The 24,714-nt window shown below is 36.1% G+C and overlaps 1 protein-coding gene across 2 annotated transcripts in view; it reads left to right on the top strand.

Annotated features, from left to right (window-relative positions):
• PIK3C3 (phosphatidylinositol 3-kinase catalytic subunit type 3) overlaps positions 1-24,714 on the top strand; it is a 119,169-nt gene that overhangs the window by 16,195 nt on the left and 78,260 nt on the right. For both annotated transcript variants that reach the window (XR_008795530.1, XM_056137944.1), the window contains exons 5-9: positions 15,707-15,793; positions 17,712-17,807; positions 20,593-20,664; positions 23,413-23,517; positions 24,365-24,457. Coding sequence is in view for 1 of the 2 variants with exons in the window: in XM_056137944.1 (XP_055993919.1) it covers positions 15,707-15,793; positions 17,712-17,807; positions 20,593-20,664; positions 23,413-23,517; positions 24,365-24,457 (453 nt within the window). In the remaining variant the exon portion in view is untranslated. The remainder of the gene's footprint in view (positions 1-15,706; positions 15,794-17,711; positions 17,808-20,592; positions 20,665-23,412; positions 23,518-24,364; positions 24,458-24,714) is intronic.

Below are 24,714 nucleotides of genomic sequence, written 5' to 3' on the forward strand. Positions count from 1 at the left end.
TGAAGAGTATAACAAGTTGTATACTACTGTTTCATGAGATAGCTATTAACATGTGTTAACATGTATATGTTATCTGTATTGCCTAGAGTGGTTAACCATTTTCTCAGGGCTTTTAATGTATTGATTTTTAAAGCTTTAAAATGGAATTAAAAATTAATGAGAATAAGCATCCTGTGTCTTTTATGATGCTAATTGGAGATGAGTTCTTTTTAAAGTCTTTGCTCCTAACAAAATTGTGCCTTTTTATTTCTCAGTGGTTTGGAAACCTCAACGCTTATTCTTCTGTGAGAGCTTGTGTTAGTGTTAACTCATGTTCTTTAGAAACCATCAAAAACCCTCTTTGTTTTTCTTAAGGGGTAAAATGCACCATGTTTATAACATTGTGCAGGAACTGCTCTTAAACAGAAACTCTTTTTATGTCTTAGCGTTTGGGCTGATGAGTTTTATTCGTCTAGGTACAGCCGTTGATCATACTGTTGAAAATTTCAGAACCTGTTCTGAACCTGATCCTGTTAAGAATGCTTTTGATTTTTTTGGTTTTACTTTTTCAGTGATGTCTTAGGTTTTGTGAAATTGGAAGTAGGTTATAGTAGAATCACACTGCTATAAGAATCAATGATTTAACCATTTTATCAAGTGAGGGGAAATAATGCATGGCCCTATCAGATTTATTGGGTGATTTATAAGGTCCTGTGTAGTTTATTCTGTTTCTCAAGTACTGAATAGCAAACCTAGTTATTAGTTCACAGTTGCATGTGTTGTGTTAATTCCATTCCTCTCCCTCTGCAATGTGTTGTGCCTAGTCTGAAGCTGTAACTGTGCCCTTCCACAACACTTCTGTTGTTTGAGTAATGTATGCTTTTCATTTTATTTTTTATTTTATTTTGGGGCCATATCTGGCAGTGTTCAGTGCGTACTCCTCACTCTGACTCCTCACGGAACTCGAGTCACCACATGGGGAGAGTCGGGATTGAACCTGGGTTGACCACTTGGAAGGCAAGCACCTTATCTGCTGTACCATCTGGTCGCACTGTGCTTTTTTCAGGACTCAGTCCTGAACTTTTTCCTGCCTATTCCCCTTACCTTATGCCAGATAGTATACTTTGATATCCTTTATGGTCTTTTAAACTTACCATACAGTATGTGCTTAGATTCTTGTTTATTTGTACATTAAATTCTGACTAAAGTATTTGTTTTGTTCTTAAAATTGGAATACAGTAGCTTCCTTTCCCCTTCTGTCTTGCATTTTTATGCATTAAAAAGTTTACTCAGTGGGCCCAGGAATTGTGGCCAATCTTTGTTTGACCCAAGAAAACATATGGTCCTCTGAACACTGCCAGGGTTAGTTTGAATATCAGCTAGGAATAGGCCCTGGCCACCGTTGGACATTACCCATCCTTTCTCCTCCTGCTCCTTCCTGCCCCCCAAGGAAAGGTTGTTCAGAATATTATAGAATTGTTACTGATAGAACATACTTTCAAAAACTGGGAAAGGTGTTCATATCCATGTTTTCATTTTCACACAAAGGAAGAGATTGTAGATGTAAAACATTTTTATATTGCTGTTTTAAGAAAAGAGGTGAGTATTCTAGTAGATGAAGCTTAAGTGGTTTGAACTGAATGGTTTTTATCTTGTTCTTTTATTTTCCAGGCAGCAAATTTGCCATGATTGTTTTAAATTGTCGAGAAGACAGTTGTCTTAAGAGTAAAATGTATACATAAAGATTAATAACAAACCATAGTTGCCAGATATTGAGCCCATATATGCCTAAATAAATGCGTGGTTACAATTTGACAATTTTCAAGCTGCAGTGAAAGAAAGTCTACTCAGTGATAAAACTGCTGCAGTCTCGGCTGCCTGGGGGTCATGGGACAAGAGGACTGTGAAATGCCGATGAATTTATTTAAACGCTCTGAGAAAGATGGTGTTAGGTAATTATTAAGCAAAGAATTTCAAACTCAAATGGGGCCAAATATTCTTTTCTGACTTATTACTCAACTATGAAAATTGAATTCTAGCTCTAATATGAGTAACTTTTAGTAACTGTTAAATTCTGCTTCCTTGGTTTGGCATTTTTAGGAAATCACATCCTTACAAATAGATATTTTAGTTAGTTTTTGCTCCTTTAACAATGCTACATCATTTGTAAATAGGTCTCATTTAATCTGGAAATAAGTTTGAGAAATGGAAACAAAGCTGAATAATCCTTAGTTTAGTTCTTATTTTTAATAACTTGTTTTTTTAGCTTTTAGTAGGGAATAGGAATAAATGAATATATTAAAGTAGGCTTTCCTCTCCCCATTTTCCTATTTCCCTAATTAATTCTCAGAAATACAGTACTTTTTTTGTTTGATTTGTGAGAATATTGAAAGAGCGGGTTTCTGGGACATTTATTGTACTTCATTTTCTGTGACCTAGTCTTTTAATGATCATGGACCTTACTTGGGCAAATTTGCCCATTGTTCCCATCTGCTCCGTTTTCCAGCTTGTCATATTGTAAAAGTTTTATGACTAGGATGCATATCCACCTGGGGTTTTTAGATGTGACTGCTAAGCTTTAGTGTTTGATTTATACTTGAATCCATGTCTTTAGACATGAAAGGTTAGTGCAAAAGCATGCTTCTCTACCGTCTCCTTTTCATTTTAGCGGCTCCGCTTGATGCCTTTGGAATGTGCTTTAGTTTCTGTCAATTTGATTAAGAGGAGAAAGAGAAAGTAAGGAGTCGGTGAAGAATACTTTGTGGCCTCTTTGACACAGATTGGTTGTGTAGTGTTGACTAGAGTGTATAGTTAAGCATTATGAAGTTAAGGTGAGTTTGGATGTTGGAATGATTTAGACTGACTCTAGGGGACATACATGTGGTCACTTTGCATCCAGGGTCCAGACCTCAAGCTTATTGCACTGAAAACTAGATTTATAATGATTTCATCCAGGAGTAATGCATATCTTGAGAATAGGTTTATACCAGTCAATTTAAAGGAGCTATAATGTAGAAAGAACCCTATTATCTAATGGCCATAGTTCACAGGAGGCAATTTTAGTTAAAAAGAAATAAGATTAGAAATTTTCCCATAACTAACCCCTTTCTCCCCCCCTCATTTAAATAAGGCATGATAATTATGTTAATGATGGTTTTGTGCATATGTGGTTCCAGCACTACATCTGCCATCAGTGTACCCGCTTTTGTCCGCCCCTGTCCTTGGGACTCCTCTCATATTGTCCCCTCTCCTGTCCCTCCCCTTCCTCTACAGGTAAGCTCAGTTCTGTAGTTCTCAGTTCTGTCTCCAGTTCTGTCGCATTTGGCCATTTGTTGCTCCCATATGTTTGTCTTCTATATAAGAGGGATCATTCTCTATCTGTCCCTCTCCTTCTGTCTTTATTCAGCATGATACCCTCTAGGTCCATCCATATTTTGGCAATTTGCATAATTTATCTTTTCTTATAGCTGAATAGTATGCATTGAATATATATGTATATTATGTATATATTATATACATTATGCATGTGTATATGCATATATAAGAGGGATCGTTCTCTATCTGTCCCTCTCCTTCTGTCTTTATTCAGCATGATACCCTCTAGGTCCATCCATATTTTGGCAATTTGCATAATTTATCTTTTCTTATAGCTGAATAGTATACATTGAATATATACGTATATTATGTATATATTATATACATTATGCATGTGTATATGCATAATACAGATTTGTGTATTCAGTATCTGTTCTTGGGTATGTTGGTTGTTCCCAGATCTTGGCTATTGTGTATAGAGGTGAGTGAACATAGGTCTTTTTAAAATAATAATTTGGACCCTTGGAATAGTTGTATTTGCTGAGAAGTGGGATTGCTGGGTCACATGGAAGCTCAGTTTTTAGGATTTTTCTTTTTGCATTGTTCATAACTACACTTTAAGTGCTTAGTAACTGAATAATATCTACATATCGGACAGTGATACTGACAAAAGTTCTTTTGAATGATACTGATGTAGAGTGCTAGTTTACTAATTTGTAGTGGGGGGTAATAGTTCTGGTATCTATATGACATGTGTCTCCTGCACAGGGCACACTCTTTCAAGGTACTTTGGGAATTATATTATTCTTCATGACATGCTTGACTTTATAGTAAAGAGCTAGTTTAAAGGTACTCGAAAGTCTTGCAAGATATTTCTTTCATTTGGGGAAAACTTCAAAGATCTTTCATTTTCTTGAAATTATAGTTTTAGGATCACATGGATGTGACAAACAGGGACAGTGTGATCATAAAAGTAATTTTTAAAAATTGAGATATAGGTAGCAAAAATCTTCCACAAAATCGTTTTGAAAGTTGTGAGACTATTTTAAATGATCTTAATGCTCTTTGATCTGCTGAAATATTTACCCATCAAATAAAACATTCTACATTGTATTAAATGAATTCTTGTCCTGTGCCATATATTTTTTGAGGTGGGGGTGTCACTTTACCGGTGATGCTCAGGGGTTACTTCTGGCTCTGCACTCAGGAATTAACTCCTGGTGGTGCTCGGGTGACCATATGGGATGTCAAAGGTTGAACCCCGAATGCAAGGCAAACACCCTCCCCGCTGTACTATGACTCTGGCGCCCTCCTGTGCTATATTTAAAGGGTTTTAAAATGTAGCTCAAGTACTTTAAAAAGAATGAATCTTTTTTTTTTTCTTCACTCCTAGTTAGTATAATCCCGGTGAAGTTTAGGACAAAAGGAAATCTGGCTGTGAGGAGGATATATGTAGTTCAAGGAAATAATATGAAAGGGAAGTCAATGACCAATGCCAATGAACTTCACTGTGAACAAAGCCAGGAATGACTGGGGCTCAGCGGTATAGCCCACATTCTGGTAAAACACAGGCCTCTTGTATGTGAAGTTTTGGGTTCCATCAACTAATACCTGAAATAAAAATAGATCATCATGAATTTACAGAAACATGTTAAAGAAGTGGAGAGGAAGTAACTGATTGCAAAAGAAAAAAAAAGATGCAACTTGAGAGTATTATTAATGAAGTCTCATTTGTTTAGTTCAAACTTTTCACAAGTTACTGCTTGGTTGAAGGGTGTTTTTTGTTTTGATTTCTTTGGCTTTTGGGGTCATACCTGGTGATGCTCAGGGGTTATTCCTGGTTCTGCCCTCAACAATCAGTCTTGATGGTTCTTGGGGACCCTATGGGATGACAGGGATCGAACCCAGATGGGCTGAATACAAGGTGAATGCCTTACCCACTGTACTATCAAAGGGTGATTTTTCAAATAAAAGATTTTATTTATTATTTAATGGTAATAAAATACTTCATAAACAGGTAGATAGATTAGAAGTCAAAACTCCTGATTTATAACTCTCACAGTGGCATATTGAATAGCCAGTTGTGTATTTTTGTGTATTATTTTACTGATAAAATGCAGTTAATTGGATACCATTATCTTTGTTAATGATAGGAGTCATAATAATGTTATCGCCATCATCATTATATTTTAGCTATTGCAAGATGGAAATTTCAGAGGGTATTTTGTTCATAGCAAATTGATTATACTTTTGGTTTCTGAATAAATACCTATCTTGAAGCAGTTATGTAAAATAACTTCCATGAACAAATGACATTCTGGGTAAAACTAGTTTACTTGAATTATTTAGTAGGAAACCTATTAATGATCATTTCTTACATAATTATTAATCCATTATTTTCAAAATGTAATAGTAAGTAGTCCCTGAAGACATTGGTTATTATATATGTTAGGGTAGTTTTGGGGAGGTGGATAATATTCTTAATTAATTCTTTTCACATGGTATTTTTTTCCTATAGTTACTGTGAGTTTAGTTATAGCTGCAGTTGCTTGAAAATCTTCAGTTTGTAACATTCCAAACAGTTCACTTAAGAACAGGTATTAATTGTGGTTTGGTTATTATGTATGACATAATATTTCATTAGGTATGACAATTTGGAATGTGAATCTATTGTCCATAATCATATAACTTATATTTACTAAATTTATATATGCATATAAAATGTACATAAGACCTTTGGGTAAATGTTTTTTATATTTATAAATTTATCCAAAATTTTAAGCAAGCAGTGTTCTCTAAGAGAACATGATTATATCCTGTCTCTATATTTTGTTCATAGTATTTAATCATAAGACACAGACAGCTTTCATTTTTAATCTTCATTCATTTACTTTTGGTCACACTTAGCAGTGCTCAGAATTTACTCCTGACCTTGTGTCAGGGATCACTTCCAGCAATGCGCTGGGGACCATATGCGGTACAAGGGATTGTATCTGGTTCAACCGCATGCAGGGCAAGCTCCTACCTGTTTTATCTATTTCCAAAACTTCCTTTTTTAAAGATCTAACTTTTAGAGGAAGAAAATAGTGATCAAATATGTTAGAGGAGAAATTTGTTAGAAAAGGAAAAAAAATCCTGGCTGTAAAGTTTTTGCTGGGCAGAAGAATCTGTTTTGTTTTATTTTCTTCAGATGTTTTGTAAATGACAGTAATAAACAGAAAAAATTATGACAGCTGCTAAAGTTATTCTAGGCTATGAAACTTGTTCAGTGAGTCATTGATCCTATCAGAGATATCTCTTGGCTTCATGTTTTGGTATAAGTGATATGTGTGTCTATATAACTTTTGTAATCATAGCTTATTTGATGTGATTCTGTATTGCCATTTTTATTTATTTTTTGCTGTGTGTCATAGAAATACGGGTTTGGGAATTGCTTGTAAATTTATTCTTAGTCATCAGTGGTCCTATCATTCACTTTAGTTTGCTCACTGTTGTCTTAGATTGTCAGAACTTTTAGGTTGTCGTCAAATCAGTGGGAACGAGTAAACTTAGTTAGTTTTGCCAATGCAAAATTGAGCCCTAAAGGATACTGATTTATGTTCTGTAAATATCTTGTCTGTTTTTATAGCTATAGTTTTTGCCCAAAAAATAGAAAGTAACGGGCTTTTAAGACTAGATCAATCTCTAAGAAGTATAACTAAATGAATTTTTTATGAGGCAAATGCACATTCTTCCCGAATAAGATTTACAAGTAAAGTTTCAAAGTAAAATTGAAGATTTGTAGCAAGACATCATTAATCAGGAAGATAGAAAAACCTTTTATGCTTCCTTGGGATTAAATACCTAGGTATGTGTGCAGACTCTACAACACATATACATCTCCCTTTTTAATTTTAGTTCAAATGCATTCTTAAATGCAACTACATTTTGTCTTAAATTGTATGTTACCACATGGCTTATTTATGGTGGTAAAGATTGGAATTTATCTTAACATTTATTGAAGTATCATTAGTAGACATTTGAGTGAGCCTGTATGCAGCATGGAGCTGTATTAGCTGACCAAGAATAACATTCTGTTCAGCAGGTGTTTACTAGCTTAGCTAGGGTTACTCCTGACTCTGCACTTAGGAATTACTCTGGGTGGTGCTTGGGAGACCATATGGGATGCTGGGGGTTGAACCCTGGTCGGCCACATGCAAGACAAATGCCCTACTCACTGTACTATCTCTCCGGCTGGCCCTGGCCCCAGTACCAGACATTTTTTATTGACCAGGTACTTCTCTAAATTTTTCAAGAGAAGTTTTAAACATTTGTTACAGTTCTGTGAATCTGATTTTTTTTTTTTTTGTTCTAGTGGCAGGCTGTTTTTTGTCTTTTAAGTGGCAGGAAGTGAAAAGAAAGAAAAACTGTAACATTTTTTCCTCTTTGGTTCCTTTTAAGAAAGCTAAAGTATGCCTGACCTAATCATCACCTATTGTCTAGCTTCTTTTGAGGGGGATGGACCATTCTTTTGTCTTATAATTCTCTTGGAGATTTTTGGCATGGGTGAGGTTTGATACTTAAAGTCTATAGAATCCCTTAGAGTCATTAGTTAATAATTATGCTTATTATAAAATAATCACATTTGAAAATGGTAATGTCATCTTTTGTTTCTTTAGTTTGAGTTGAGACACTCTTGAAAGAAATTTGAGTGAGAACAAATTTGTTAATACCTGATATTTCATTTTTGATTGTAAAGTTAAAATGATCAACGAGATTTATTTAGCTTGCATTTTCATTATGGAGTAAAATAAATATTTAATATGTTTTATAAATGCTTACATTTGTGAGACAGCTTGTTTAAAAAACCCGTTTCAAAAATATTTAGTTTTTAAATACATTTTTTACCACACAACTAATTTTTTATATTTAGTAATTGATTACTATTAAAGCATAAAGCTATAAAAATCACCTTTAACCTTATGCCCACAAATAACTGTTATTAATATATTGATTATGTTCTTTTAATAAATTATATATGAATAACATAATAATTTTGGAATCATTGTGTGTGTGTGTGAGTCTTGCTTTTATACTTGGTGGTGTCTCACAGTTATTTCAGGTTGTTTAGATGATTCTACAACATAATTTTTACAGATTACATAGCTTTTGGTATTATGGATATTCCATACTATATAATTTATTCTGCTGTGTGTTGTGTGTGTGTGGGGGGGGGGGGGTCATGATCAAAAGACCATCAGAGACCAAATAATAGAATTTGGAAGAGTGTTTATTGACACTAGCTGGTGTGCTGTCCTGCTTGGCCAGAGCAGCGACCTCACAGCAGAAGGCCTCACTGGCCTTTTTTTTAATTTAATTTTTTTATTTTTAAATTTTTTAATTAATTGAATCACGGTGAGAACAGTTACAAAGCTTTCAGGTTTAAGTCTCGGTCATACAATGATCAAACACCCATCCCTTCACCAGTGCGTATTTTCCACCACCAACTATACCTCCATTCCCAACCCTCCCCCTGCCTATGTGGTAGATGATTTCCACTTTACTCTCTCTCTACTTTGATTACATTCAATATTTTGAAAAAAGGCCCACCATTAGTACTTGGAATTTTGCCTCAACAATCAGACCTGCCGAAAAGGCATCATTAGATAATTTGTTTTTTATTGCTGATTATGAAGAGCATATGATGTATCACAGCTGTGCAATTTTGGATTTCTGATATTTTAGTAACTAAGTCTGGAGGGATTTCTGCCAAAAGCCTCTGGGTTCCGAGATTGGTTCTTGTGCCTCTTGGATCATGGCTGTTCAGGAGCTCGATAAGCAGTTGGAGGAGCCGTTTGTGGGCGACAACTCGGGGTCTTGTTGGGACAAGGGAGAAGAGCACTAGCCTTTTTTTAGGAAAACCCTCATCCTGATGCCCCGAGCACTTTTGTAAGCACCTGTAAAACTTGTTTTGCCTGCCAGGGTCCGCATCCACGCACTTGGTAAATTCATGCAAGCACAACAAAGCAAAGCATGGCTACAGAAGCAAGAAAAAAAGAACCCTGTGTTTCTTAAAAAATTATATTTTTTGGCCTCTGGTGATCGTTTGATCGTGACCCCCCCCCACCCCACCCCCACACACAGCAAAATGAATTATGTAGTATGGAATATCCATACTACCAAAAACTATGTAATCTATAAAAATTATGTTGTAGAATCATCTAAACAACCTGGAATAACTGTGAGACACCACAGTTATTTATAAAAGCATTTATAAAGCAGGAGTCCATGAAGCAAACAATCAGTCATCTTTAACCATATCCCTTTAGGACCCCAGCCCATTGCTCCTGTTTGCAATCCGTGACAAGCTTTCAGGCCCTTGTGGGAAATTCAGTTTACTTACGGAATAACAGTTAAATCAACTAAAATACCCTTCTGAAAAACTAAACTTTGTTCCTCCATTTCAGTCCCCCTTTTACGGTTTCAGTAATCCTTAATCAATATTCCAAGTGTTTTCAATCCAGTACCGTTATAAAACTGTTATCCTCTCTAAATTTTCTTTTGATTTCAAGTGAAGATATCTTTTGAGTTCTTTTAGAAGATGTATTTGTATACTTATAAATACAAATACAAATATACTCACTTACAAATTCTCAAGCTTAGTCACAAAGTATCTGAGGATGCCTAAATCAGAATCAAAGTTTGGGAAAATATCTTGGAATTTGTTATCAGTTATATTGTCATGTGCATTTAATCTCTTTTCACAACTAAATAATGAACTTCTCAAGCTATCAAGTCATCTCTTAATAAAGCTACTGTACCTTTCATTGTATTTGAATTTGTTCATGCTCCTGATTTTGTATTGGGGCCACACTTGGTGGTGGTGCTCAGGGCTTACTGCTGACTCTGTGTTCAGGGATAACTCCTGGCAGGCTTGGGGGATCATATGGGGTGCCAGGAATAGAACCCGGTCTTTCACGAAGTTCAATGCAAGCACCCCACCTGCTATATTTTATGGTTCCTCATTGCTTCTGATAATTGTTAGCTACACACTGGTGTCTTTTGTGACGATATAGTAGGCATGTACATATGAAAGAAACTATCCAAAGAAAGTTTGCAAAGCAGAAATAATTTCTGTCCAGTTATGTTTTGAGTTTGTATATATATATCTGTTCTTTTTGCCTACTGATTCTTCATTGACTTCAAATGTGTATGTTTCCAGTGCTTTCTCTTCCCTCTCCCCTTTAGATCCAAATGTAAAGTAAAGGCCCTCCCGTTGTTCATCGATTTGCTCGAGCGGGCCCAGTAACGTCTCCATTGGAGACTTTGTTGTTACTGTGTCTGGCATATCGAATACTCTCGGTAGCTTGCTGGGCTCTCCGAGAGGAGCAGAGGAATCGAACTCGGGTCGGCCATGTTGGCTGCGTGCAAGGCGAACGCCCTACCCGCTGTGCTATCGCTCCATCCAAATGTAGTGTCTCCTATAAAGAGGTTTTTCCGTAATTGTCAACCTCAAGGAAGCTGATTGACAAAGTTGTATCTCCTCTCTAGGTTGAGGATAAAAATCTCCTAGGAAGGAGATAAAAATCTCTAGGAGGTTAGTTAAGGGATTGGTAATTCTCTTTTTTAAGAAACACAGGGTTCTAAAGAATTCACATTTAAGTTATACTGATTTTGGGAGGCAAGTGACCCCTCCACCGTGATGAGAACTTGATTTAATTAAGGTTTTTTGAAATGCTAGGAAACATGCTATCTCCTTTCAGTGGGAGATCATCTTACTTGTCTCACTCCTTATCCAAGAGTCTGCTTAAATGTTCCTTGCCTAAAGATCCTTGAACCCCTTCCCTTCCTCCTTGCTAAGGTATACTGTTTATTATTTTCCTTTCACTTGTTTTCACTTGTAAATAACACAGATTTTAACAAGGGAATGGCTCACCCCATTCTACTGTGAAGCTCTGTGAGGACCGAGAACAGACTTCATATGTTCTAATTTCTCCAGAGCAAGGAACATGACAGATGTGAATAACTTAAAACCAGCTGCACTGCACTGTAGCACTGTCCACACATTGTTCATCGATTTGCTTGAACACCGGTAAGTCTCACAACAAATTGTGAGACTTGTTGTTACTGTTTTTGGCATATCGAATTACGTCACGGGTAGTTTGCCAGGCTTTGCCGTGCGGGCGAGATACTCTCGGCAGCTTGCCGTGCTCTCCGAGAGGGGCGGAGGAATAGAACCTGGGTTGGCTGCATGCAAGGCAAACGCCCTACCCACTGTGCTATCGCTCCAGCCTTAAAACCAGCTATCCAGTAAAATATTATTTATGTTGAGAGTATATAAATACAAAGTAAAGGTGACCATAGGCACAGATTGTATTTTTCCTCCAGCTTTTCCTTTCAGTTCTTTTCTTGATTGTCACTCCCTCCACAGTGCTCCAACCCCTGGTACTCTCAGCTCTTAAGCAGAGTTCCAAAGCGTATATACGTTTGTTTTCCATTACATCACCTTTCTATATGGAGGACTTTTCAATAAATATCACTATTCATTGAACAACTAAATGTGAGTTTCTGTAGCATATAGCTGAGCACAGATATGATTATGGAGTAATGCTCTGAGTCGTGTTAATTTTGGAAGTTTTATTCCAGCTATTTCTGCTTTAACATTTATTTTTTTGTTCTTACTCTGTGTACCAAGCAGCACTTTGACCTACTTTAATTCTATTTTTGATACTAATATTGGACACCTGCTAATCTGATATATTTTCCTCAAGTACGTATTTCTGACTTCCATTAAACCTGATAATACAGGGCCGGAGCGATAGCACAGCGGGAAGGGTGTTTGCTTTAAACGCGGCCAACCCAGGTTTGATCCCCAGCATCCCATATGGTCCCCCGAGCACTACCAGGTGTGGTTCCTGAGTGCAGAGCCAGGAGTGACCCCTGAGCATTGCTGGGTGTGACCCAAAAGGCAAAACAACAACAACAACAACCTGATAATAATATGCTTAGTACTTACAGAAGATTCCTGAGTATGTTATTTGGTACTTTTATTTAAATTGTGTTTTAAATCTCTTGCTATTTAATTCTTGGAGAAGTTAGAAGTCGATAATTATATCATCTTTCTGTGACAACGGGGGGCTTGTCTCCTGAATGCTAACTTAATGTGAGTTCTTTAGATTCCTGTGTTACTTAAACAGTGACTTTTATTCATCCCTTGACCAATCTCCTTCCCAGTAACTGTAACCTAGTGAGGATTATTTCTTCCCATATAATTTGAAACTGATTGTACAAGTCTTATATTTATCAGAATACAGGTTTCCTTTTTTCTTTCAAAAGACCCCAGTCACTTATATTTCAGAGCAAAATAAAATACAAATGGTCGAAATTTGTTTTTGTCTGTAATATCTAGATGTTTACAGATTAGTGATAATAAAAGTTTCTTTGAATGGGTGTAACCCATCCACGTCTCTGTTGCTGTCAGCATCTAAAAGAAATAACAGGACCTAGATTAGGAGCTAAGTATCATAACTGCTTACAGTTTTTGTTGTTATATACATATATATGTATATATACAGTTTTATAAAATCTCAGAATTTTGATAATTTTTTTATTTAGTATTTAATTATTTTCACTGTGTCTTAAAATTGTTATGATTTGAAGATCCGAAAAGCTGAGTGGATGGTAAGCTAAAATATTGATAGTTCTGTTTTTGCAGTTTTGGGACCAGTGGGCTGCCATGTAAGGGTGTCTTGCTTGTCAGCTGGACTGTGTTTGTTGAAAGGCCACTGGGGGAGGGAACAGCACAGTGGGCATCCAGGTAGAGAGTACAGAATGGCCTTATAGACCTTTAGCCTCATCATGCAGTTCCCTGCTACTACCCTAGAACAGTGCTTTTCTTAGAGTTGATGAACTTATAGTTAAACAATCACTCAAAGCCCAGGGTTTCCTTCAGTGCTTTGGCCATTAAGAATAAAGCTGTGAGAAGGGGGGGCGTTCCCAGCTTCTCCTTCACGCCCTACCGAGGTCATGAGTTGCCCCCCACGAGCAGCTCTCTGGCACGGCCATGGTTCCAGAAGCACAAGGACTTAATGCAGAGTCCGGCAGCTTGCGGCAGAAAAGTGAATGGACTATGCATTAGTCCACACCACCATGCCTGCCCGGAAGGGAAAGGGTGTTGCTCCCTTTTGCCTTTTTCCCCCTGGACAGCAAGATGGTGGCCGCCTCGGACCTTTTTGCAAAGCCAGGTATGAGCCAGTCGTAATGGGGCTACTGAAACCTTATGGGAAGGGGATCGTTCCCGGCTAGTCCTTCACGCCCTACTGAGGTCACGAGTTGACCCCAATGAGCGGCTCTTCGGCACGGCCATGGCTCTAGAGCCACAGAAACCAATCTTAGAATTATGTGACTCTCAGCAGAAATACTTCCAGGTTTAATAAGTAAAATATCAGAAATCCAAAATTGCGTGGCTGCAATAGTGGCCATGCGACATCATTTGATTTTTGTAACCAGCTATAGAAAACACATTATTTCACAATGCCTTTTCAGCAGGTCTGATTTTGCGGTGTAAACTCTAAATAATAATGGTGCATCTTTTGTTGAAACAATGAATCTAATCAAAGTAGATAGAGTCTTAACTAGAATTCATCTGCCTCACAGGCGTTGGGAGGTTTGGGGGGGGTATGTTGGGGTTCTTGGTGGTGAAAAATAAGTACTGGTGAAGGGAAATGTGTTTGATAATTGCATGACCGAGACTTAAACCTGAAAGCTTTGTAACTTTTCCCACAGTGATTCAATAAATAAATAAATTTAAAAAAAAAAGGAGAAAGCTGTTAAAGTACATTCATGTGTCTGGGCTGAAGTGATAGCATTACAGTGGGTAGCAGACTTGCCTGGCATGTGGCCCCCTTGGGTTTGATTCTCAGCAACCTATATGGTCCCTCAAGTCCCTAGGGAGTTATCCCTGTACGCCCCGAGCTGCATTTTAGAAAAGGTTAGTTGTGTTAGAAGGAGTTTCAGAAGAATTCAGTTATTTTAGAAAAGTCTAGCATTTTGAATAAAGTACATATTCCATTTATAATTAATTTTTGCAAGAAGTGTAAGGTTTGAGTCTAAGATGAATTTGTGTATATGTGTTTTCCAGTTATTTTAGCATCAGTTGTTGAAAAGATTATTTCCTCTGTTGCAATGCCTATGTTTCTTTATCAAAGCCAGTTTTCTATATTATGTGGATCTATTTCTGGATTTGGTTCTTTTGATCCATTGTCAGTTTCTTCACAGACTTCACACTAGTCTTGGGGAGTGTAGCTTTATAGTGCGTCTTGAAATTGGGTTGTGCCAGTCCTCTAATTTTTTTCTCTTTAAATACTGTATTGTGTATTCTGAACCTTTTGCTTTTTTATGTAAACTTAAGAAATAGGTTTTATTAAGAAAAAAAAAACTTGGTAAGATTTTTGTTGTGATTGCACTGACTTAATAGATCAAATTGGGAAGAATTGATAGCTTGGGGGGGACCGTGGGGTAATGGTTTGGTCCTTACCCCGGGGTGCACAGGGACTGTTTCTGTCTCTGTGTTCAGGAATAACCCCTGACGTTGCTCAGGGACCATATTGGTGCTAAGGATCTAATATGGAATGTGGGATGCACAGCTAGCATCTTAACCCCTGTTGTATCTCTGACTTTGAGAACTGACATCTTAGGAATATTGAAACTGTTTTTAATCTATGAACAGAGTACCAATTTATTTGCTACTTTAATTTAGATTATCAGTTTTATGGTTTTTCTTATGTAGATTTATTAGATTATGACAGTTTAATTTTGGGGGATACTGAATTTGATGGGCTGGAGCGATAGCCCAGCGGGTAGGGCATTTGCCTTGCACATGGCTAATCCGGCTGATCCAGATTCAATTCCTCTGCCCCTCTCGGAGAGCCTGGCAAGCTACCGAGAGTATCTCACCAGCACAGGAAAGCCTGGCAATCTACCCGTGATGTATTCGATATGCCAGACACAGTAACAAGTGTCACAATGGAGATGTTACTGGTGCCCACTCGAGCAAATCGATGAACAATGGGAAGACAGTGCTACAGTGCTACTGAATATGTGCTTTAAAGACATTTCAAATTGTACTCTTTTTACTTTCAGTATATGGAGAAATAGTAAGCTTTTGTATATTAATCCTACAACTTTGCTTATTAATTTAAAGAGTTTTTTCTGATCCTTTTTTTCATATTTTCTACTTAGCTGATCATGCCATCTGTAAACAAAGATTGTTTTTTCCCCCTAGTCTGTGTAGCTTGTATTTCGTAATTTTTATTTTTGCTCTTACATTAGTACTTTTGGTATAATAAAAAATAATGCTAGTTGTTAGCACTTTTATTCTTCCTTTTCTGTAAGACCTATATTAATTTTTTCTCCTTTAATGTTTGTTCTGTAGCTCACCAAAGCTCATCGACAAGGACACATGGTGAAAGTTGATTGGCTGGACAGACTGACATTTAGAGAAATAGAAATGATAAACGAGGTGGGTTGATCATTCTTTGTGCTTCAGAACCATTTCTCCAAATTTCTAAATTGAAAGTTTTCTTGGGAAGAACTGTTTGCAGGTATCTCACAAATTTGAAATTGAAACCTGTAGCTGTGAGTATGTTAATACTTCAGAAATCTGCTTTTCTTACAATCTTTGTGGAACCATGAAGTGAGTAGTGGATTTTATCAATGTGCTAAGTATCATAATTGAAGTCTGTGCACCCGTGATCGCCCCACGGGTAGACTCTGTCTCTTTTACCATAAGGTTGCTAATGTGTAAGTTTAAGTTAGTGGATAAATCTGTCAATACAGTGCTGCCTCTTTACTTCAGTTATCTTAAATCATCTTTAGCATTCACAAATAAAACATTGCTTGTCTTATATAATACAGAGAGCTCTGTATCAGTAATAATTAAATTATGTGGTTTAAATAATGGGTTTCTTGATTTTGTGTTGGTTCTGATGATTGCTTTGGTGAAATTTTTCCAAATATTCTAACATTAAAAAACTATATTTTGCATTAAACTACCAAATGTTTTTGTCTAATATTCTGTATTTAGGAGAGCAAAAATAACTCTTAATCATATTAGGAGAAAGGGACAGACGTTTTGTGTCAGGCTTAGCTTATACTGACTGTAATTGGGCACAGCTGACTTCATGTTCTCTGAATATTTTTTCGTGTGGAGAGAGAAACTAATTTTACAATGGATACTTATAAAAGATTATGAGATTGTTCATATTAAAAGAGGATTAGTATTGTTCAACATTTGTATTCCATATGAATACTAGACATCTTTTCCAAATTTATTCATAATATGTTTTCATCTTGCACACAGGTTTGATTTTAAAATTCTTTTTGTAATAGTTACAATTAAAAATACTTTAAATTTTATATATTTTTCTATTCAGCTTAGGTAACCTGGAGGCAGAAAATATAATTTTAGAGTTTACTTTGTTGAGCTACACTCACTCGAGTAGGGCAGGGAGAAAACACACACACACACACACACACACACACACACACGCACACACACACATTAAATAAACAATAGGTGGTTACAGAGACAATAATATGCTTCGCAATATGAAATTTTCAGTGACCTTTTCAGATCCTTATGATTATATATGTACGATTTTAAAGTCATTTAGAAAACATTTGGGTTAAGACTGATCAACCTTTTGAACTTTATTTTTATTTCACCATTAGCGTAATTATTTTTTAAGAGGACGCATTTATACAGAATTGTCTTTTTTAAATGTCAGGTTACAGGGGTGGGGCTTGAGTAAACTTAAATTAAATTAAAGTTTACAAATTACTTTAAGATATTTTAAGACCGTTTATTAATTGTGGAAATCTTAAACAGGTTGTGTTCCTAAACTCAAATGATCTTGGTCTTTAATCATACACTTATGCCCTTTCAAATTGTACTAATTCCTTTAGAGTAATTAATGTGGTTTAGGATGGCCTGTTTTTTGCTTAAAATCATTATAAGTTCCATGGGCTATGGGGCAAGTTGGTGGTAAAAGTATATGCTTCGTATGTTTGAAGTCTTGACTTTGATCTCTACCATTCTCCTTAAAATTGTTAGTACAAAACACCTTTTCTTTTGAATCTAAGATAGTTATCTTTCAGTTCTCTGGAAATTTCTCGAAGATCTTTTAGAATTAATTTCTGTCTACTGAATAAACAAAGATGAAGGTAATACACATTTGAGGACAGAGTTATAAGTGACTAGTAGATACTACAGATAAACAGTAGTTCTTGATATAGTAAAATAATAAGACTGTAAAATCATGCATTTGAAATTTAAAATTGAACTCCATAATGATACCACGCATTACTAAATATCACATGCAGATCCTTTAAGAGAATGTTGAAGAGTTTTTCATAAAGCTCTTTTTTTCCTCCCCCAGAGTGAAAAGCGAAGTTCCAATTTCATGTACCTGATGGTTGAGTTTCGATGTGTCAAGTGTGATGATAAGGAATATGGTATTGTTTATTATGAAAAGGTATTAACTTTGGAACTGTTTATGGTCTCTAAAGTAGAGGGGAGGGGAAACATTTAAAAAATTACTGTTTTGCCTGCTGAGATGAATGATTTGGTTTCAGGATAGTAGCAGACAGCTGTGAGCAGCAGCTGTTTATGCATACACAAATCAAATCATATAGCTCCAACAAGATTACAAAAGCCGATCATTCATGTAATACAGTTCTCAGTTGCAGAATTCAATAAATTTGCAAGAGATTAAAAACTTTTTGATTAATTGTTCTATAAACTGGCAAGTAAGACAGTAAAATAATAGCTTTAAGGGTATGATTCTTATTTGTGACTAACATGTGTTCTCATATTGATATACACCCAGTGTCTTGAAAGTATGTAGCTGGTCCTAACATGTGTATGTTTATAAAATTCTTCATTAACATGCAGCCTACTTAGGATTAAGAAAACCACGTTACCATTAGGCTGAATGATAACAAGTTTTTGCTCTAATCTACTTGTTATTTTAAAATAGTGAGTATTTGAGAAATAACACAGCTGCTTGAAAACTAGCTGTGCTTTTAATACTGTTGATGCTACGTACATACGTCCCTACTGCAGAAATAGTTGAACACATATTTCAAAACCATGTAAAGCAGCAGGTACTTATGGCATTATAGAAATTGGCGAATGTTTAAATCACTATAAATGTAGCTAGACTTTTGTGGCATTAATAGAATAATGCTTCTTCTAGGATATCACTGAACTACATGACATTTATTTGTTGATTATAAGAAACACTTTTTGTTTGTTTTGTTTTGGGGCAATATCCAGTGGTGATACCCCTGACTTCATGCCTGGGGATTATTTAGACAGAGCTCAGGACCTTGTGTTGTCAGGGACTTAAACCATGGAATCAGCACTTCTAAATTATAGTTACACTTTAATGATACTTGTTAAAATAATCACAGGTGAGTTTTCAAACAGTCCATACATGTTTAAGTGTTTCCCATTAGTCAAAAGTCAGCAAAAGTTAATCTGTTTGATGTTTATAATTTTCTTAAATTGGTTTTCCCTGGGAACAAAGATAGGAAGACAGACTGTTTAACATTATTTATTAGAAAAAAATATATGAAGAAAAGGGCATATGGACACATTAACTTGCTTTGTTACAAGTGCTTCTTGATAAAAGCACATTTTACATTTTATACTGTATGTGATTTTATTCAAAGGAATGTTTGCTGACCAAATGGAGTTTTTATTGAGAAAACATGCTAATGGAGAAGGTGTTTTTGAATATTGGCACAGTGAAGGATCTTTTGAGAGACACTTTGAGAATAGATGACATAATAACGGAATAGAAATTAGAAGAATTTCAAGTATTTTTGAAAAGGTTCTTGACCCCTTTCTACTGCTGCTTGAAAATTGCCCATAAATTAATGCCTGTCTACCTACCTTGTCATATTTCCACTTAGTGTAAAGATTGCTGGGCCAGTGTATTGAATCTAATGGAAATAGACTTTCTTGTCACCTGTCTTTTGTGACAGATAGCCTTAGTGAAGATTACTTGTCACAGTTGGGCTGATAAGTGTGTTTTCTGGTGTTGTGACTGAGAACCAGCCCGTTAAACATCAGCTGTGGGAATCTGTGGTTTTGTGTAAGACTCAATTACTGAACTAAAGTAAAGTCACAGTACTTTGTTGTCTCTCCGATTTTGTTGCACATATCTAAAATTGTAAATGTACTAGCATTCAAAAGAGACAGAAACGTTTGATGTCAGGTGTACAACTGGTGCAAAATGAATTTTGACCTTAATTAGTTTAGCATTTTCCAGTATGTATGCAGTGATATTTATAATTCTGAAATACCTTTCTTGCTTGAATTGCCTAGAAATAGAAGCCGATATTCTTCAATAGTGATGCTATCAACAGTATGACAGCTTTGTATTCGGAATCGATTGTTATTCATGTTTGTATTGTATTGAGTAGGTGTCTGTCAGAAGCAAAGCCACTTCATCTTTTGCTGGTCTAAATTTGAGTAAACATTAATTCCAAATTTAAAAATGCTACTTCTCTGAATTGAATTCATTTATGATCATTTGAAAAGTTACCAACATCCACTTTGTAGTTTCTGTAAATGATATAGCACACCCATTGTGCTATATTTTAATAATTCTTGATTTTCTGAAAATTTGAATATCAGAACTTATTCTTTTTGCCCGGCTGTTATATGAACATAAATTTTATATGATCAAAACTTAACAGGTAACATAAAACAGTCTACTCATTTTCAGTTTCTTCTTTATCTGAATAATGTAACGTGGATTTATTTTTGTTTTGTTTTGTTTAGTCTGGGGCCCATATCTGGCAGTGCTCAGAGCTTACTCCTGGCTCTACACTCAGGAATTACTCCTGGTGGGGTGCAGAGGTCCATATGGGATGCCGGGGATCAAATTCAGGTTGCCCTCATGCAAGGCAAACACTCTACCCAGTGTACTATAAGCTCCAGCTCCATCACATTGATTTTTATTGTTTAATTCAATGCTTTTTTATTATTGTAGGGTGAGGGAAAGTTTGGCCTACACCTAAATGCTCAAAACTTAACTCTTGAACCTATGCTCAGGGATCACTCTTGGCAGTGGTCAGGAGACCATAAGCCAGGAGTAACATAGGGTTGGCTAGTTTTTGGAAGGTATGAAGTCTTACCCCTGTACTAATTCTCACTCAAAGATCGATTTTTACACAGTGTTCATGAAATAAAGTACTTTGTCACCTAGTGTTTCCTATAGTTAACTTACCTGTTACATTGGAATCCAGGATGGTGATGAGTCATCTCCAATTTTGACGAGCTTTGAGATCGTGAAAGTTCCTGACCCTCAGATGTCTATGGTGAGTTGTTGTGCAAGTTTTCTGATGATTTTTTGAGTACTTAGTGCTTAGATCTAGTCCATATAATACACTTTCTTTACGATAAAAATTTTAAAACCCCTTAAGGGATCAAAACTCAAATGGTTCATAAATTCTCCTTAGTTATATGAAATCAGGTTCAGATGGAATTTTTTTTTTCAGATGGACTTTTTTATATCAAATAGTAGTATCTAAAAATGAAGTCAGAATAGTATTGGTTGGGGCACCATTTCATTTGAATCAGTGAAAGATTAGAAGATTAGGAATGTCATGAAGCGAGGATGGATTTGTTTATGCCAGAAAGTGAAGTTCTATCTGTAGAAGATGGTTATTGGGACTTCTAATTGGGTCCTGGTCATAGTGACTTGGATGCTTCTGTGATGGCTACATATTGAAAATTGCAGATAATAGTTTTACAGATTTTCTGAAGAAGCAGGAATTCTTATCTTGGAATAAATGTTCAATTTAAAGGCTTAGATTTGAAAAATCTTTTTAGTTGCATAGTAGAGGCTGTAATATTCATTCTTAAAACTTGTTTACATCACTTTTTTTTTTTTTGGTCCATTTCCAAGCAGACTAGCTGTGTCTATGAAGAGACTAGACTAGATTTAAAAAGAAAGAACTTGAAAGACAGTACAAGTAGATAAGCCATGAGCAGCCCACGAGAAGCATACATGTCCGTCATAGGCTGAATCTCATGATTTCCCAAGTCTTATATGACTGTGGCCTGAACCGTCCCCACCCATGTTTTAGAGTGAAGGTGGTATTTGAGTGAGTAGAGGATGTGAAACATTTAGTGGGTAGTGATGGATAAACTCTTCACAAAGTTTTAATGGCACATGCATATTTTGGTCTAGTAAAGTATAAGACATGCTTAGTTTTCTTCTTCAGAATAGGGTTGTATTTTTTTTTCCCTTTATTTTATTTTATTTTATTTTTTTTTTTTAAGTTGTAGATTTACAATTTTTTGTGCTTTGGTTTCAATTATACAATGATCAGATACCCATCCCTCCACCAGTGCCCATTTTCCACCACCATGGATAATATCCCTCCCACCCCCATCCCCCCATCCCCCCTGTCTCTGTGGCAGGGCAATCCCCTGTGTTCCCTCTCTCCTTTTGGGTGTTGTGGTCTGCAAAAGAGGCATTGAGTGGCAAACATGTTCAGTCCATAGTCTACTTTCGACATGCATCTCCCCTCCTGGGAGGATCCTCCAAACATCCTTTATTTGGTGCTCCCTTCTCTATCTGAATTGCCCTTTCCTCTAGGATACCCGGCTGGCCTCTAAGTTATGGAGTAATCCTCCTGGTGCTGATCTCAGCTATTCTTGGGTATTAATCTCATACTTTGTTACTTTATATCCCCCAGATGAATGCAATCTTTCTATGTCTATCCCTCTCTTTCTGACTCATTTCGCTTAGCATGATACTTTCCATATTGTACCACTTGTATGTAAATTTCATGACTTCATCTTTTCTAAGAGCTACATAGTACTCCATTGTGTAGATGTACCAAAGTTTCTTTAACCAGTCATCTGTTCTTGGGCATTCAGGTTTCTTCCAGTTTCTGGCTATTGTAAAGAGTGCTGCAATGAACAAACAAGTGCAGATGTCACTTCGACTATACATTTTTGCCTCTCTGGGATATATTCCCAGGAGTGGTATTGCTGGGTCAAATGGGAGCTCAATTTCTAATTTTTTGAGAATCGTCCATACTGTTTTCCAGAAGGGCTGAACCAGTGGACATTCCCACCAACAGTGAAGGAGTGTCCCTTTCTCGCCACATCCACGCCAGCATCGGTTGCTTTTGTTCTTTTGAATGTGGGCCAGTCTCTGAGGTGTGAGATGGTATCTCATTGTGGTTTTGATCTGCATCTCCCTGATGATTAATGATGTAGAGCATTTTCTCATGTGCTTTTTTGCCATTCGGATTTCTTCTTTGAGAAAGTTTCTGTTCATTTCATTGCCCCATTTTTGGATGGGGTTGGATGTTTTCTTCTTGTGGAGTTTAACCAGTATTTTGTATATCCTGGATATCAACCCCTTGTCAGATGTGTATTCGGTGAATATCCTTTCCCATTCTGTAGACTGTCTTTGTATTTTGGTCACTGTTTCTTTGGAGGTGCAGAAGCTTCTTAGTTTAAGATAGTCCCATTTATCTATCTCTGTTTTCACTTGCTCGGCCAGTGGCGTGGCATCTTTGAAGATACCATTAGCTTCAATGTCATGGAGGGTTTTGCCAACTTTATCTTCAATGTATCTTATGGTTTCTGGTCTGATGTTGAGGTCTTTAATCCATTTTGATCTTACTTTTGTACATGGTGTTAGGCAGAGTTCTGAGCCTATTTTTTTGCATGTAGCCGTCCAGTGATGCCAACACAATTTATTAAAGAGGCTTTCCTTACTCCACTTCACATTACTTGCACCTTTATCAAAGATTAGATGAGCATATGCTTGAGGGGAGATGTCAGTGTATTCAACCCTGTTCCATTGGTCTGCAGTTCTGCCTTTGTTCCAGTACCATGCTGTTTTAATTATTACTGCTTTGTAGTACAGTTTGACGTTCGGGAGGTTTAGGGTTGTATTTTTAAAGGATGCATAGAAAGCAAAAATTTAGCACTTGTAAAAGGTAATTATTATAAAATATTTTTAATAATGATTCACTTTTCTGTTTTGTTAACTGGTTAGTCCAACTGATTTTTGTTGAAAAATATTTCTAAATAATTTATAGGAGAATTTAGTTGAGAGCAAACACCACAAGCTGGCCCGGAGTTTAAGAAGTGGCCCTTCTGACCATGATCTGAAACCAAATGCTGCCACAAGAGATCAACTAAATGTAAGATAATTTGCTTACAGATTGTTGACATAAAAATAATTGAATGGGTGGTTTAAAAAAAGCTGGGTATTTTGGTATAGCTGATGAGATAATAACTTTTAAAAGGTGAGCCAGACATATAAATTTTCTCAGGTTAATGAATTCTTTGTAACTGCAACAACTTCACTTTTGTTGAGTTTTATACTTTTCGAGTGTTTGGTATATAAATTAGCCCTGGAGAGAGAGAGCTATAAAAATATGTTTTTATAATAGAGCAGTCCCTAGAAACCGACCCTATGGTAAATTGTCTGATAAAGCCCTTAGACGGCAGACATGTGTTTGCATTGATTTAACTATAAAGGGTTTTTTTTTTCTCTTTATTTGCCTAGGTGGAGTGGGGATAAATGGACATTTATTATTTTGACTTTGTTCTTAAGTGAATGAAATTAGCTTAAAGTAGCAGGTGTGCAAATAATATTTTATCATTTAAAGTCATTTTTAAAATAATGTTTCATGGAAACAAAACATTTTTCAGTTGACACCGAACTAAAGGACTGTTTAAAGAGGATTTGTGTTAGCTATACAAACAGCATTTTTTTAAAAGTTAGTTTCTAAGACCGTAACAGTCTTAATGTTAAGTGAGAATTTATTTTTATATTAGGTATGACTTTTTCCATTTGTTCTGTCCTCTTGTAACATTGATTATATTCTATTTAGACTGATATACGTAGCATAATTAAAACAACTGGTTGTGCACTTTTCCTTATTTTTATAATAGTTCTATTCTAAAAATATTTACATATATGAAAACTAATTATAGAGCAAGAGTATATTTAACAAAAATGGTCTTTTTCATTCTTTGTTGTAGATTATTGTGAGTTATCCACCAACCAAGCAACTTACATATGAAGAACAGGATCTTGTTTGGAAGTTTAGGTATTACCTGACTAATCAAGAAAAGGTGAATATATTGGTTATTTTCATATACCAGATTTATCTGTAAACCTCGTTCAAATAAGTCTTACAATGTAAAACAGCCATGGAAAAACAGAATAGCAATTGAAAAATGTATTGAGTAATATAAATGATTCTTAGATTTTATTTTGTCTTTTGGTCACATACAGTAGTGCTTGAAGACTTTTGGTTCTACTCTCTAGGATCACTCTTGGCAGTGCTTTGGAGACCATATGCGGTGCCAGGAATTGGACCCAGGTCAGG

Source organism: Sorex fumeus, unplaced genomic scaffold, assembly GCF_029834395.1.
Source record: "Sorex fumeus unplaced genomic scaffold, SorFum_2.1 ptg000128l, whole genome shotgun sequence".
Classification (NCBI taxonomy): domain Eukaryota; kingdom Metazoa; phylum Chordata; class Mammalia; order Eulipotyphla; family Soricidae; genus Sorex; species Sorex fumeus.